The sequence below is a fragment of the Rhodnius prolixus genome, unplaced genomic scaffold, assembly GCF_049639745.1.
Source record: "Rhodnius prolixus isolate KJV_2025 unplaced genomic scaffold, Rpr scaffold_2, whole genome shotgun sequence".
Taxonomy (NCBI): domain Eukaryota; kingdom Metazoa; phylum Arthropoda; class Insecta; order Hemiptera; family Reduviidae; genus Rhodnius; species Rhodnius prolixus.
In genome coordinates this window covers 64653653-64669590 of record NW_027411592.1, presented here as the reverse complement: position 1 = coordinate 64669590, position 15938 = coordinate 64653653, and the positions used below count along the sequence as shown (strand labels likewise).

Genomic DNA, 15938 nt, shown 5'->3' with positions numbered 1-15938 from the left:
TTGTTTGTTTATATTTTGAGTTATGTTAGAGATGGGCAAAAATGTAATTAATTCAATTCCAATTGAATTAAAATATAATTTAATTGTGATCATGATTAATTAAAAAATTTAATTGGACTAAATTGGTTGATTGAATTAAATTCACTTTCAATTTAATTGGAAGTTTTAGTCAATTAACATTTTAATTCATAAAAAAAATTAAAATTAAATAATCATAATTTTAATTAATTGAATTAAATTCCTAATTTAGTTTTAATCACTTTGGACGATTAAAATTTTAACCACAACTTTGCCAATGGTTGAAACCAGAATTGGACCAATACACCTTCATTCTATCTAGCTGGGGCTTCATCACCATCAATATTTTTTTTTTTTTTTTTTTATGATTTAAGGCGCGTCAACATCTAAGGTTATTGGCGCCCGGAGCTTTTTTCAGTGCACTGCCGGCCTCCAGACAGTGTTCTCTCGTTACAGACAACACTGTCCCTATCACCGGCCAGTGAGCTGTAAGAAGCTCCTAGGAAGAGAAAATCTAAGGGTCAGCAGCTGGATTCGAACCCGGGACCTCCGCGTGGGTGTCCAGTATGCTAACCTCATAGTTAATCTCTTCCCTAACCATCAATATTATTATTGTTTTTAAACTCGGCACCTTTACTTTACGAACTAGTTTCCTCATCACCATCAATAATATCACTTTTCTGAAACTAGGCATCTTCAATCAACAAATACGAGCGCCATCAATTTTAGAAAGTGCTTGGAGAATCGGGAAAAACTTTTGAAATATCTTCTCCAAAAAAAACCTTTCTCCAAAAATTGTGAGCTTGACTCATTTTGTCTACATCTTAATATATTGTTGTGTAGAGTGCTTGAAGATGATCGCAATCTGGTCTTTGGAATAAGTTCTGATCATGTCTCTATTGACGTATCGCTGGAGTAATTGTTTGGTGAAGGCGACATGATCAATAGGACTTTTGTCATACTCGTAGAAATCTGTTAAACAAATAGCAGTAATTGATAGTTTACTGGAGGAGTAACAAGTAATACCTTTGCCTTTGCAGTGTTACCAGCTCACGGAAAACACTGATAAATGAGGAATAAAACACATCCTCTCTATTCGCTTTGATTACATAAGTCGGTGCAAAAAGATGAAAAAGAAGGTTGCATCAAAGTAGTATTTGCCTACTTTATAAGTGGCAAGTCAATCCAAGGTTGGTTCAATGCAATATAAAGTGAGAATTACTGTAATCTATGCATAAGACTAAAACAATCACTCACAAACTAACTGAGTAATGTAGGCCTTACGTGAGATCTATCTAACCCAGGATCGTCCTAGAAAACAAGGGGTTCCACCAGAGTGGAATAGCAAAGGTGAAAAAGAGGTAGCTCAAGTTGCTTACTTCACTAACATGGAGATGTGTAGCAGGTAGATTGACAAAATATGGACTAATACATAGATAGGTTACATGTAATGAGGTAAAACATATGGTTAATATGAATGTAAGATAGTACTATATAAGTCTAGTGAGTCGTCAACTTGATTAAATATGAGTGTAGAAACTGCATTAATGTTTACAGAAATTGCCACTAGAGTTCTCCACCACCGGATGGAGTATAAAGTTAGCTTGCAGCCTATTTAATGGCGGCTCACAAGTCTATTCCTCTTTTATCTATTTCACGATTAAACAATACAAATCCTCAACTTTTTTTGTTTCTGTTAACGATAATTCTGGAAAACATGAAGTATTATTCCAAAAGAAATATTATTTATCGTATTTTTAAAGGGAATTTTTTTTTCCTGTTTAAATCGAAAGTTTATCGAATACCTACGGGAGAAATGTTGGAAAAAATGTTTTAAATTAATTATTTCATTGAAATTATTACGTTTAAAGTATTGGCCAATCACAATGCAGTGTGTGGTTGCCAAGCTGTGGGCACGCCCACCTCTATGGTAACCACGCCCCATCCAATGATAACCAGTTATGGGGCTGGTCAAAGCGTGTACTTAACAATGGTGCTACAATACCTTACAATTATTTTTTATTAAATCTTTTATTATTTTCTCGTATTTCAATAAAAAAATTTTTGTTATTTTAGGAATAATAATAATCTTGCGTAAATATTGAGAAAAAAAAATGCAACAAATTCCAAGAATCATACATTCTCTACAAGATTACAACCTCCAGGGTAAGTACTACCAATTTCAATGGAGAAACCCATCCATTTTTTTACCTGTTTAACATCTTCTTGGAACAAACGCAACGCCAATCTCTGGTGTAATTTAATCTTTTTCGTGTGCCATCTATGGTCTAAAGATCTATGGTGATTGAGTATCTGGTGTATAACGGCTAGTACGTGTGAAGCTCCTTCAGAGTAATCAGCCGCCGGATTGGTACCACCACCGCCTCTACGACTACTACTTGAAGAGCTGGTATCAGATCCTGCGCCAGTTGCTCCAGATTCCTGATTGGTGGCAGAAAAAAACAAGGAAAACAGATTTTAGAATCAAATAAATCAATAAAAAAATAGATTTATTTACAGTACAGAATTTTTGGATAGCCTCTAATAAACAGGAGTAGAAGAACATCGCTCAAAGACTTTTAAAGTAAAAAAAAAATTGTTCCTCGAATTCTGAGAAATTCCAAAGAGTTATTTCTTCCAGGAAATCGTTTCAAAATGGGTTTGAGTCACTCCTCCCACGAAGATTTGTGCTCTTATCAGAGTAGGAACCACACACACAGACTGTAAACTACTCCAGCGAGAATTACAAGTATGTTGTCGTGGGAGGATAATATACAGTGCCGAACAAAAGTCTGCATACACTCTGAAAAATTTGTCTTTTATCTCGGACGGAAACGATATCTCGCGTGGCTTCTTGGAATAATGTTTGCAATGTCACGATATGAAAATCCTTGATTATTTAATTTAACTATTAATCTGCGTTCTGACACTCGGGAATTTCCTTTCTTTGGTAAACCTTTTTAAATAATAATAAATTCTTAACTAACTCAGATCCGCCTATATTCACGTTTCAACTACGAGGGTCGTTTGAAAAGTCCGTGCAAAGTCAGAGACATAGCACCACTGGCGCGTATCGAGGTTATGTTTAGTTAGTAGCATCTCTTGGAAGAACACACACCAAGTTTCAGCCAGATCGGTCTATTTCTTTGTGTTTGGCATTCGTTTGAATCGAGGAAGTCGAGTGATTTTCAAAAAATGGACGAAAAAGAATTTCGTGTGTTGATTAAACACTACTTTATGAAAGGCAAAACGCCTCAGGAGACTAAAGAGAAGCTTGATAAACATTATGGTGACTCTGCACCTTCGATTAGAACAGTTTATAAGTGGTTTCAAAATCTTCGGAGTGGCCATATGGGCACAAGTGACGCTGAACGTTATGGACGCCCTGTTGAGGTTACTACTCCAGAAATCATTGATAAAATCCACGATATGGTGATGGATGACAGAAGAGGTGAAGGTGCGTGAGATTGCTTGCTAGTGCTGTGGGCATCTCGAATGAACGGGTACATAATATTTTGCATCAACATTTGGACCATGACAAAGCTATCCGCAAGATGGGTGCCGCGATTGCTCACGCTTGACCAAAAACCAAATCGTGTGAAAGTGTTGCAAGGACGATTTGCAGCTGTTCCAGAAGAATCCGCAGGACTTTAAGCGTCGTTTCGTCACTGTGGATGAAACATGGATACATCACTACACTCCTGAGACCAAAGAACAATCTAAACAATGGGTTACCAAGGGGGAATCTGCTCCAAAAAAGGCGAAGACCGTTCCTTCGGCCGGAAAGATTATGGCGACTGTCTTTTGGGATTCGCAAGGAATAATCCTCATCGACTATCTGGAAAAGGGTAAAACTATTACAGGTGCATATTATTCATCGTTATTGGACCGTTTGAAAACCGAGCTGCAAGAAAAAAACGCCCACGATTGGCCCACAAGAAAAGTCCTTTTCCATCACGACAACGCACCAGCTCATACCTCAGCAGTTGTGGTCGTAAAATTAATGGAAATAGGGTTCCAACTCGTTTTCACATCCCCCCCCCTATTCTCCAGACTTGGCTCCCTCGGACTACTATTTGTTCCCCAATATGAAGAAATGGCTGGCGGGAAAAAGATTTTATTGAAACGAGGAGGTGATTACAGAAACGAATGGCTATTTTTTCAGACTTGGATAAATCCTATTATTCGGAAGGGATCAACAAACTAGAGCAGCGTTGGACGAAGTGTATAAGCCTACAAGGAGACTATGTTGATAAAAAAAAAGGTTTACCCCAAAAAAATTAAGTAGTTTTTATTTTTGCACGGACTTTTCAAACGACCCTCGTATGTAGTGAACTTTTGTTAGACACTGTAGGTTGTTGCACAAGATGTTAGATTGAAACACAACTAATGGATTTCTTCATTCTAATGAAAAATTGTTCAATTATTATGAAATCAGTTAATTTTTAAAGGTGAATCTCTTCTTCTCCAGTAATCCAGTCATTGGATAATCTTAGATGTGACGTAGAGGAAGTCTAAATCTACTAATTTTATCTCTATGGGCGTCTATAATAAAGAGTACTATAGAAATATCGATTTTTTTCTAAAAATCGAATATCTGCACGATTAAAATACCTAATCTTAACTGTTATAATAAGAGAAAGTAAATAAATAAATAAATCAAATTATACGGGGGGCGAACAAATTTTTTCTAGAATAATACAAAAAATATTAACTAAACTAATTTCACAATTTATGTGCATTTTGGTAACTACTAGTTACCAAATAATAATTACAAGAAAAGATAGAAAAATTAATAACTAAAAATAAAAAAACTTTTACGGAACAGATTTTTAGGAAAAGGAAACAAACTTACATCATAGTGATTTTTCTGCTTCCGTCTTGAACTCTAATAAATAAAAACATATTGTTTGTAAATACGTAATTCAAAGAGCTAACTAAAATTTAATTTAATTTAATTTTTTTTTTTAAATTACGTTTCTTTTAAAAATTAATTTTAAATAATTTTAATGGAGGGTGGGAAGCCTTGAAATCAAAAAAAGAAAAAAATTAAGGTGAATAAAAATGAAATCTACACAGAAATTTGGTGAATAGATTTTTTTAAAAGTGATCGTTACAAAAGTAAATAAACGAAAAAAAATACAAATAAAATGTTGCGACAAAAATGAGATAAAAATTAAAAATGGCTGACTTTTTTTTGTAGAACAACCACAAAAAAATACGTACATGTTTTCTATTATGTTCCATGCCTGGTTGGTTGCAAACTTGTACTAAATGATCTAATTGATATAGTAACTTCTTGCTTGTACTGTGGACCTGTACAATGAAAAAAAAAAATAATTTAAAATTAAAATGATTTAAAATTTTAAAATGATTTAAAATTAAAATGATTTAAAATTAAAATGATTTAAAATTTTAAAATGATTTAAAATTTTAAAATGATTTAAAATTAAAATGATTTAAAATTAAAATGATTTAAAATTTTAAAATGATTTAAAATTTTAAAATGATTTAAAATTTAAATGATTTAAAATTTTAAAATGATTTAAAATTAAAATGATTTAAAATTTTAAAATGATTTAAAATTAAAATGATTTAAAATTAAAATGATTTAAAATTTTAAAATGATTTAAAATTTTAAAATGATTTAAAATTTTAAAATGATTTAAAATTAAAATGGTACAAATTTCTGGTAAGAAGGAATATACATTAGGTTATTTTTTAAGTGACAAATTTTTTTATTGAAAATTGTTTAAGGATCTTTTAAGATAACCAGTATTGTTAGTAAGTGGCCCAATTTGAGTCGAACCAAGATGAGGCTCAAAAATTGTTTTTTGGTGAAAGCACGAGATTGGACCCCCTTCCTTGAAAAAAAGTAATGTAAAATATTCTGTAAATCTATAAATATCGCAGGATTAGAATGTAAATTAATAGTATCAATCAAGATCATCCTGTAATCTGGTACTAGCACAGCTTCCCATCACCACCAAAGCAATAGTTTGTGGAAATAGTGAAATGAAAAAAAAAAATTTTTTTGATACGAGTGAACGCGAGGGCAGTGAAAGGGATTAGGAGGGAGGTACCTAATCTCCTGGAGTAGAGGATACTCAATAAAAGTTTCAGCAGGTGTTTTTTTTGTTTTTTTTGACTGGATCAGCCATTCCATTTTTTCAGTACAGCGGGGAAAATGAGAGTTTCAGAAAATAACGATGAGCGAACTGGAAAAGACGCGTTCATCTAAGATCGGTTTCCCTCTTAAGGGTTTAGTTTATTTCTATCAAAAGATATCCTCTGAAGAAAAAAAAAAAAATACTTACGTGGGGATTTGTTGCTCTAAAGAATTTTAAGACTCTCGTTAAGACCTGGAAGGAGGGCCTTTTTCTCCCCACCCGGGAGGTTTCCTGGGATGGAACAGGGTTTAAAGATCCACTTTTTAGGGTCTCAGCGCAAGTATACTTTGCTTCCCAGCCACCACCGTTAAGACATCCCAAACTGGATGGATCTTTGCTTTTGTTACTTTTAGGAAAGGTCCTAAAAGGCTTAAAGTACCTAAATTAAGCAAACCTTACTTTAGCTTAAGCGTACATCCTATCATTATAGGATCTTCTTCGTGTCTTTTTTTTGGGGGCCAGACAATCCTAGTATTCACTAGACCTCAGAACCCCAGGGCTAAGTACCCAAGACTTGGGTTCCTGATACCCACCCTTCCCACAAAATATTACACTAAATTTGCATTGGAGACAATGCTGGAATTGTCCAGGTGACTTATAAATGTTTAAATCCAATTATTTCTCCAGCAATACTCTTTACGGAAAAGAGTTGGCTCTTAATAACATAAATAATACGACATTTCTAAATTATAAAAATAAATAACGGAAGTGCCTCATCTCCTCATCCGCTGAACTCAGGAAATTCTAAACCTTCACAGTGAAACATACTTCTTCTTCAAGATAGCAACTGTTTATAAGTTTTTTTTTGTTTTTTTTTTTAGTTTAATCTACAAGACGCTAGATGTAGATTTCTCGTTCATAATCTTAAGCAAGCGCTTATGCGAGGTTTCACTTGGAAAAGTTTAGAAAACCCTAGAAGTTTTCTTCTATCAGAACTTTAATTTTTAATATATACATTTTTTTTTTCTCTAATGATTTAAGGCGCGTCAACATCTAAGGTTATTGTGCGCCCGGAGCTTTTTTCGTCAGTGCACTGTCGGCCTCCGGACAGTGTTCTCTCTTTAAAGACAACACTGCAACATCACCGGACAGTGTGCTGTAAGAAGCGCCTAGGGAAGAGAAAATCTAAGGGCCAGCTGCCTGGATTCGAACCCGGGACCTCCGCGAGGGAATCCAATAAGCTAACCGCTTAGCTAATCCCTTCCCTTATATAAATTCTTATATACAATAATATTCGTAGATATTTTCTTTTATTGTGATATTATTTACAAAATATCTTTTTATTAAAAAAAATAAATAAATAAATAAATATGTCCACCAAGTTAGTTAAAGAAAATTGCTCCAGTTTTCCACAAAAATGTTAGATGAAGCGTACAAATTAGTCCATCAAGATCCAGAAATACTTAAAGCAAACAAACTCCGCCAACCAACATCAGCTTAGGAAAGCATGAATGAACATGATTGATAAGCTTCGCTTGCACTTTTTCTTTTTTTTTTGTTTTTCCTCGTGCTCTCCTTGACCCAAAATTTCCCAGATTATTAGCAGGAGAGAGAGAGAGAGAGAGAGAGAGAGAGAGAGAGAGGGAAAGAAAATTTCCTCGAATCCAATCACCAAAGAAAATATTGTAGAGAAATTAGGACAGGTTTGAGGAAAGAGAATAGAGGGAGGTTGAAAGAGAAAGATGGTAGAAGAAGGGAAGAGAGGAGAAAATTAAGGAAAAACGTTTTCAAATTTTGGAAAATAATATGTAACGTGATTTGGTCGTGACCGCTGAGATCAAAGTGCTGATTAGGCTTTCTGGATGCTGTACGATTATTCCAACTTTTCGAAGATATTTTGCTGTTTCAACTAAATTATTAATTGTGCGTAGTCCAAGAGGAACAACATACGAGCAAGAGGAGGAAATCTTATCTCCATTTCCTCATAGAGACCCCGTCTCAATTGCTCCGAGTAACTGAGGCTAACGACGTCAGTTGGAGCCCAAGCCGGGAAAATTGAGGTAATCTTCATTCTTACCTCTTCAGGTGTTTCCTCTTCTTCCCAGAACTTCTGTAGGAGAAGAAAAACCTGGGCCTACCTCATGGCTATATTCCCGGTAGAGTGTTGTGAAACACATGGTTAGACACAGTGCTTAGTACCCTAAAAACTCTATTATACGAGGTGGTAGCTATTAAAAATAACGAGACTGATGCTGCTACAGAAGAACTATGCACGCGCCAAATCCTACCGACCGACAGCTGTGCAGCGGTAAAGCCTTCTCTTACAGATTGCAGCAGCGTATCATGTGTCTCTAGAGAAATCAGTCTGACCGGAACCGTCCGTTTGTGTAAGAGGTGTTAGTTTCGTTTTGCCGTAAACATCGATACTACACAACGTAGTAGAGCAACGAATTGTCGTGAAATTTCACATTAAAACTTGGTGAAACCGCTACTGAAACTTGATCTTTTATTAAAAGAAGTTTATGGCGATGAAAATTAATCATGTGCGCGAATTTTTGAGTGATTCAAGCGTTTCCAAGATGGCCGAGAAGACGTCGAAGATGATGTCCTTTCACGTCCAAAACGGATGAAAATATCGATTATAATTAATCAACATTACTACCGCGAGAGGTGCTTGCTGAACTCCGTGAAAAGAGTAAGAAATAAAACGACCTGATTTTGTGGAAGAACAAGTCACGACGGGGTTCTCCATCAAGACAACCACGGCGCCGGCTCACACTGCATTGTCTGTCAAGACAACGTTTCTAGCCAAGTACAACGTCCCAGTTTTAGGCCATCCGCCTTATTCGCCTGACCTGGCGACCCCATATGACTTTAGATCTGTTCCCCAAAGTCAAATCTGCATTTTAAAAGGAACACGATTTCAGTCCGCTGTGAAGCTGTGAAAGAAAAAGCGGCATGTGTCATGCGTGAGGTCTCTATCGTATCTTAAGGTCTAGTGTTTGTCACAGTAAATTGTAAATAGAATGTGTGTGTGTGTGTGTGTGTGTGTGTGTGTGTGTGTGTGTGTGTGTGTGTGTGTAATGGTGAGCTCGAGTTTATGGTGTGGGTTCGCTAAGCCCAACTAGTTGCACACATCCAACTACCTCTATATGATTGTGTACACTGTAAAATAATCTGGAGTTAGTTCGATTCTTAAATTCTCTTGATTCTAACAACAAAAATCTGGATCTTCCAATACCTCAGCGGTAAAGTAATCTTCAGGGGAACAATGGGCAATTTGGATTGCCTGCGTTCCTTCCCCTTTTTGGTGGAACCGCCCTTCTAATACAATACAAAGTAATCTTCAATCGTACAACTCCTCAGAGTCTAAGGAGGATGTTTTGGCACTAGGGAGTATCTAACCCTGATCTCCTGCTTCCAAAGACTTCCCTGTAGAGCCTAGGTTCTGGTTTTAGAGGGATAATTCTCCGTAAGGAGGCGTACAGCAAGAACAATTTTACATTGTATAAGTTGGGTTTTCTGTATTTAAAAATAAAATGGATTAAAACGTTTACATGAAAAAATTGAAAGGTTTGTTTTCTCCTGAACCTCCCACAGAACATTTAAGGAAGAGTGTGAAGATAATAAATAGAAGAGGAAAGTAGGAAAGCTGCCAAAATAAGATAAAAATATTTGAGCTGACAGGGTGAAGCGAGAGCAGAACACATACATTGTTGATGGGCGTAGGTGTGACATGTCCATTAGTGTAGTGACAAGACGGCGGACGACTGGGAGATGGTGGGAACTCAAGACACACTTGCACAAGCAGATCAAGTCCGTTCAGCAGCGACTGGTACGAGTTGTACACCTGTTTTTTTTTCGCAGTGAATGGCTAATCAACATCTTTTCTTTTTCCAACAAAATTTACTATTCTAGGTTTTTCATTTGCATTCCTATAATTGTTTTTCAATTTCATAAGAGTGGTACAACCCAAAAAATATTGGATACCAGGATAATGCCTTAATATTTCTTTTAAATTCAATTCTTGGTCGTATTTCTAATTACAGAAAAATCACTAGAGGCAGAAGAAGCGAGACATGAAGATGGTTCTTTCTTGGACCATTTGCAGACCCACGAAGAATTACCTCCTTTTTTTTTTTTAGACTAATTGCCTTCGGCCTACGGGACCTAGACGGAAAGATAAGTCATTGCGAAGCTCAAAGAGAGTTCTAATGTCTGAATCCCCCCCCCCCACCGAAGGACTTGGCTCCGATCAGGATGCTAAAATGAGCAGAACAACTCACTGGCTCTTGATGTGCCATATGTGATCAAATTGGTCCCCTGCTCTTCACCGGGAATCAAACCCACTAAACCAACAATACATCTTAGCATTGCGGGTCTAGTCTCTTAACCGCCTTACATACTTTACTATAAATTTCTCATATTAAACCATTAAATAAAATCCAAAGCCTAGTCTCTGGGAATCGAACCCACTAAACCAACAATACATCTTAGCATTGCGGGTCTAGTCTCTTAACCGCCTAACATACTTTACTATAAATTTCTCATATTAAACCATTAAATAAAATCGAAGGCCTAGACACCGGGGAATCGAACCCACTAAACCAACAATACATCTTAGCATTGCGGGTCTAGCCTCTTAACCGCCTTACATACTTTACTATAAATTTCTCATATTAAACCATTAAATAAAATCCAAGGCGTAGACCAGGGGAATCGAACCCACTAAACCAACAATACATTTTAGCATTGCGGGTCTAGTCTCTTAACCGCCTAACATACTTTACTATAAATTTCTCATATTAACCATTAAATAAAATCCAAGGCCTAGACCGGGGGGAATCGAACCCACTAAACCAACAATACACTTAGCATTGCGGGTCTAGCCTCTTAACCGCCTTACATACTTTACTATAAATTTCTCATATTAACCATTAAATAAAATCCAAGGCTTAACACCAAAGAAATCGAACCCACTAAACCAACAATACATCTCAGCATTGCGGGTCTAGTCTCTTAACCGCCAAACATACTTTACTATTCCGTTTTTTTACCACCGTCCAGACTCCTGCATGTATTTTTGTTAATGAAATAAAATCATTCGCTGCAATTAAGGCATTAAATTCAGGTACCAATATTTTTTGGATTTTTCTTAACGCCACCATTTACTCCTAGAGTTCTTCAAACAGAAGAATAAAAAAACATACAGACCACAGTGTTGCCAAACTTCACCCTATCTAAAAAACAAAAAAAAAAAAAAATACATTCGACACAAAAAAAATGGGCCAACACCAAAAATTAATTATAAATCATTACTGAAATGAATAATTAATTAAAAAATAGCTTTAAAAAAAAAGCACAGCTTAGCAAATATATTTTGGGTTTATTTATTATTTATTTATTTATCTGTTACTTAAAAAAAAAAAAAAAAAAATGAAGTACAAAAAAAAAGACTGGCATCAGCTGTGGAAAATTAAGCTCAAGGAAAACTTGGTGAGGTTAAGAAAAAACACAACAAAAAGTAAGATTATTGGCTACCGGCACAAAATGAAAAAGTGATTGGTTATTGTCAAATCAACAAAAAAATAAAATAAAAACACAATGAGGTCGTCTACAACTAAAAATGTCAAAACTGGACAAAATGCCTAAAAACTAAATATTGGACAAAATAAAAAAAAAAAAAATGGTTCATAATTTGTCAGGGGTTAAAAATTTATTAAACAGGCATTGGCCAACTTTTACTGGTGGGCGGGTGGATGCTCCGCCTTTTCGATTACTATTGGGTGTCCTTTAAAAAAAAATAATAATAATAATACTGGGAAAAAAATGAATATGAAACTGGATTAATAAAATTTGTCAATGGTTTGCCATTTTAAATCCCTCTCAGTTCTATTTGTTTGCAGAAGCCCCTGATGAAGGGCAACCAATGGTAACCGAAACGTGGAGCACCAATAAATGGTCTTGAAAAAAAAGAAAAAAGAGAAGACTATCCGACCATTTCTGAACATCCTTCTTCTTCAAAATAAATTTAAAATTAAAATGGAAAACAAAAAACAATTTTTTAAGAAGCTAAATATTTACCTCGGTATAAGATTGGCACATGGATTCATATAGATTCTGATGTTGATGAATGGCGCTTTCCAGCATCAGAATCTCACAAGGTATCGTGGTATTCTCACAAGCCTGATTCCAGGATGCTACGCTTTCCACGTACTGCAAAAAAAAAAAGGAGAATAAATATAATTTAGAGAATGAATAACCACAGTTTCCCCTATAGCGAAATTCGAATTCAATTTTTAGTGAACATCTCGAGGTCATAATTGGCGCCCGGAGGGTTTTTTCAGCGCACTGCCGGCCTCCGTAGGACCTTGTTCTATCGTTATAGGCAATACCGCCTCATACCTTTACCTAACATACTTTCCTAACTTTACCTAACATAAATTTCTCATATTAACTATTGAATAAAATCCAAGGCCTAGAGACTGGGGAATCGAACCCACTAAACCAACAATACATCTTAGCATTGCGGGTCTAGTCTCTTAACCGCCTAACATACTTTACTACAAAATTTCTCATATTAACCATTAAATAAAAATCCAAGGCCTAGACAGAGAATCGAACCCACTAAACCAACAATACATCTTAGCATTGCGGGTCTAGTCTCTTAACCGCCTAACATACTTTACTATAAATTTCTCATATTAACCATTAAATAAAATCCAAGGCCTAGACACCGGGAGAATCGAACCCACTAAACCAACAATACATCTTAGCATTGCGGGTCTAGTCTCTCTTAACCGCTCGGCTTAACCGTGGCGCCTACATACCCTCCAGTACATTCTTGAAATTACTAAACATACAGAAAATGGCTGCTTCATGACTTCAATAATGTTGCCTTTTGTTTAGTATATATTTTAGTAACTTTTTTTTTTGTTTGTTTGACGTAATCAAAATGTAAACACGTCGTACATTACGTGAAACGTGTTGAGTGAGAGAGAGAGAGAGAGAGAGAGAGAGAGAGAGAGAGAGAGGATCTTGTTTGGGCTCAAGGAATTTCAAGACGGAAAAATTCCTACGAAAAGTCATAATTGAAAATTTGAAATATTTTCTTTAACAACAGGTGAAGACAAAACCAACATTAAGTTCACCTGTTCAGCTTTGTGATGGAACAGTACGGAAAGTGCTAGCACAGCTGTTCTTTCATCCAGTCCGGCGGCGAACTCCTTCCAAGTTCTGTCCAGTCGGTTGGCCACAGTTCTAATATGAGCGGCCGCATAGTGGCCACCTTCTATCATTCTAGTAGCGACAGCCAGTATTCTATTTATATTTACATATACATTCTGCAAATAATGATTGTAAATATTAATATTATTTATAGTTGTATTCATGAGATCCAGTGATTTGCAGGAGCTAACAATTTTGTTCTAGGCTGTTATCAGGCAAATCTACACAAAATAGTGAGCATAGAAAATGGTAGGTTACAAATATGAAATAAGAAAACTTATTACCATAGAGCTCATTGTAAAATGATTATGCTCCTCTTGCAATTCCTTTGCCAAATTATAGGAATGGCCTATTTCTACATAATTCATAAGGAACACATCTCGGTTGTGACAGATCCAGTCGAACATCTACAAAAAAAATAAAATGAAAATAAAGTTAGAAAAAAAATAATCAAATCAAATCAACAACTTTATTGGTGACCAAAATAAATTATTTCATCTCTATCATAATGAATTCTTTATTTCAAATCATTTTCGGTTTTAGGTCCATCATCAGGGACAGAAAAATCAGTTACATAGAAGGAATATGATTTTCTCTATGTCCTAGTTTAGATTACTAAGATTGTGGATGTCAAATGAATTAAAAACCTGATTAGGATGGAAGAAAACAAGAATTAGATGTGACTAAATTTAAGAAAACGGTCTACTTAAGTAGAAAAAACCTAAAGATGATAAAATTTTCCAAAGTTTTTCTTGTATCAAAGGGAGGACCATTAATATTTTGAATACATGACGGTCTTATTTGTGAATTTTCCTCTCTCTCTCTGAAAAGCTCGAAAGAAGAAACGTGGGGCTTTTCTGTCTGGAAAACTTTGGGTTTCCCATTCGCCAAGCTTGTGTTAGGTCTCCATGAATTCTTCAAATGCAATAAGAATGGGCACACGTCATTGAAAATACTGCCCATTCTATTCCTGCTAAACTTTATAAAAAAAATCGAGCAGAAGGTTAACAGAGTTATCAGTAATAATTTTAGAACAAGTCTCTCTCTTCGTGGGGCAAATTCTCCCCTCCCAAAGTACAGTGGTACCTCGGTTTTCGAACGACTTGACTTTTTTGAACAAATCGGTATTCGACCGAGAAATTCGCGGAAAATATTGTCCTGAAATCCGAACAAACATTTGGAGGAACTCGAACACCACCGAGATGAGCCGAGTTGTTTTTTTTATATTTACACTTTTAGTTCTTATTTCTTGTTTAGATACCTTGTTTTTTACATAAAATATATATTATATATATAGCCAGTAAAACGGCCTAATATTTCTGGGGCTTAGGAAACGAAATAAACTACATAGTTTATATTATTTCTTATGGGGGTAAATTGTTTCGGTTCTCGACCGCACATCCGGAACGAATTGTGGTCAAGAACCAAGGTACCACTGTATTTATGCATCAAAACCTCAAAAAAGTCGTAACTGAATCGAATGACGCGTTTAGACGCTAGGTTGTTTACAAAAAAAAGAAGTACCAACAACAACTGCCCATTTTCGACAACTTTTTTTCTCGTAATCTATTTTGATCAGGGTTGTTGCAAAAAAAATTACAGATATAAAGGAGGATTTGCCCTACATTGTAAAGAAAATTTGGGAAGTTTATCTTTCACAGAAAAATTGGAAAAAAAAAATTGTCAAAGTTGGGTGTTTTTTTCAACGTTACGCTTTTTCGTGCAGTTTTTTTTTACGATCAACCCTCACAACAACTGCCCTGAAACCGGAAACAGTTTTAACAATTACACTAACCTTTTCACAATCCTGTTCAAAAAGTCTTAACTGAAAACATTGGTCCAATTTTAATTTTTTATGATGCCATAATTGTAAAAGGTGCGCTTGCGACGAACGGATGGAATCCAAATTATTTAAAATCAACGGAACTGATGCTTGTAAATCTGGATTTGTGGTGCTTGCCTCGCTATCTCGTCCTGAATAACCAGAATCATATCCAGAACTGGTATCACCAGATAACCTGGAATAAAACAAAAAAAAAATCATAAAATGAATTTTTACATACCCTCTTTATAAAAACCACTTTTCCGGAAATGGATATTTTTCCTGTAAAACTTGAAATCGAAATTTGAAAATGATCGCTACACTTCCTAGTAAAAGAAATTTTAAAATTTTAATACATACATTTCCAGTGAAAATGTAAATAACAGGAAACAAAGTTGTGCAGATGGAATAAAGTTTTAGAAGGAGAAAGAGAAGTTGGTTGGCGGGTGGATAGTTGACAATAAAATATGGATAGAGTAACGAAGTTGCAACTCCTAGATGGAACAAGCCCGCCCCCATCATATTGACTAAAGTGGACTTGAAACTTCAATTAGAAAACTTTATTAAGTTAGACATCCACGCCGGCCAGCTGTGTGGACCAAATTAAGGAGCTGGTGAAGTAAGGCGCACTGGACTGAACAGATGGGAAAACTCCATTTCAATTTTCCGCCGCACAAAATTAGGTTTCATTCTTGTTAACTGTGACATTTAAGAAACAAGACTTTCCATGATAGGATGGGGTTAAGAAGGAAAATTCATTG

At 35.5% G+C, this 15938-nt stretch overlaps 1 protein-coding gene across 7 annotated transcripts in view; it reads right to left on the bottom strand.

The window, feature by feature from the left end:
* Positions 1 to 15938, bottom strand: part of trio (trio Rho guanine nucleotide exchange factor) — a 570361-nt gene that overhangs the window by 330028 nt on the left and 224395 nt on the right. For 4 of the 7 annotated variants that reach the window (XM_074117039.1, XM_074117041.1, XM_074117042.1 and 1 more), the window contains 8 exons: positions 15151 to 15373; positions 13640 to 13762; positions 13280 to 13471; positions 12213 to 12344; positions 9841 to 9978; positions 5245 to 5334; positions 4874 to 4906; positions 2230 to 2460 (listed from right to left, as the gene is read on the bottom strand). In XM_074117039.1, coding sequence (XP_073973140.1) covers positions 2230 to 2460; positions 4874 to 4906; positions 5245 to 5334; positions 9841 to 9978; positions 12213 to 12344; positions 13280 to 13471; positions 13640 to 13762; positions 15151 to 15373 — 1162 coding nt within the window. The remainder of the gene's footprint in view (positions 1 to 2229; positions 2461 to 4873; positions 4907 to 5244; positions 5335 to 9840; positions 9979 to 12212; positions 12345 to 13279; positions 13472 to 13639; positions 13763 to 15150; positions 15374 to 15938) is intronic. The other 3 variants (XM_074117040.1, XM_074117044.1, XM_074117045.1) reach the window with 3 other exon arrangements.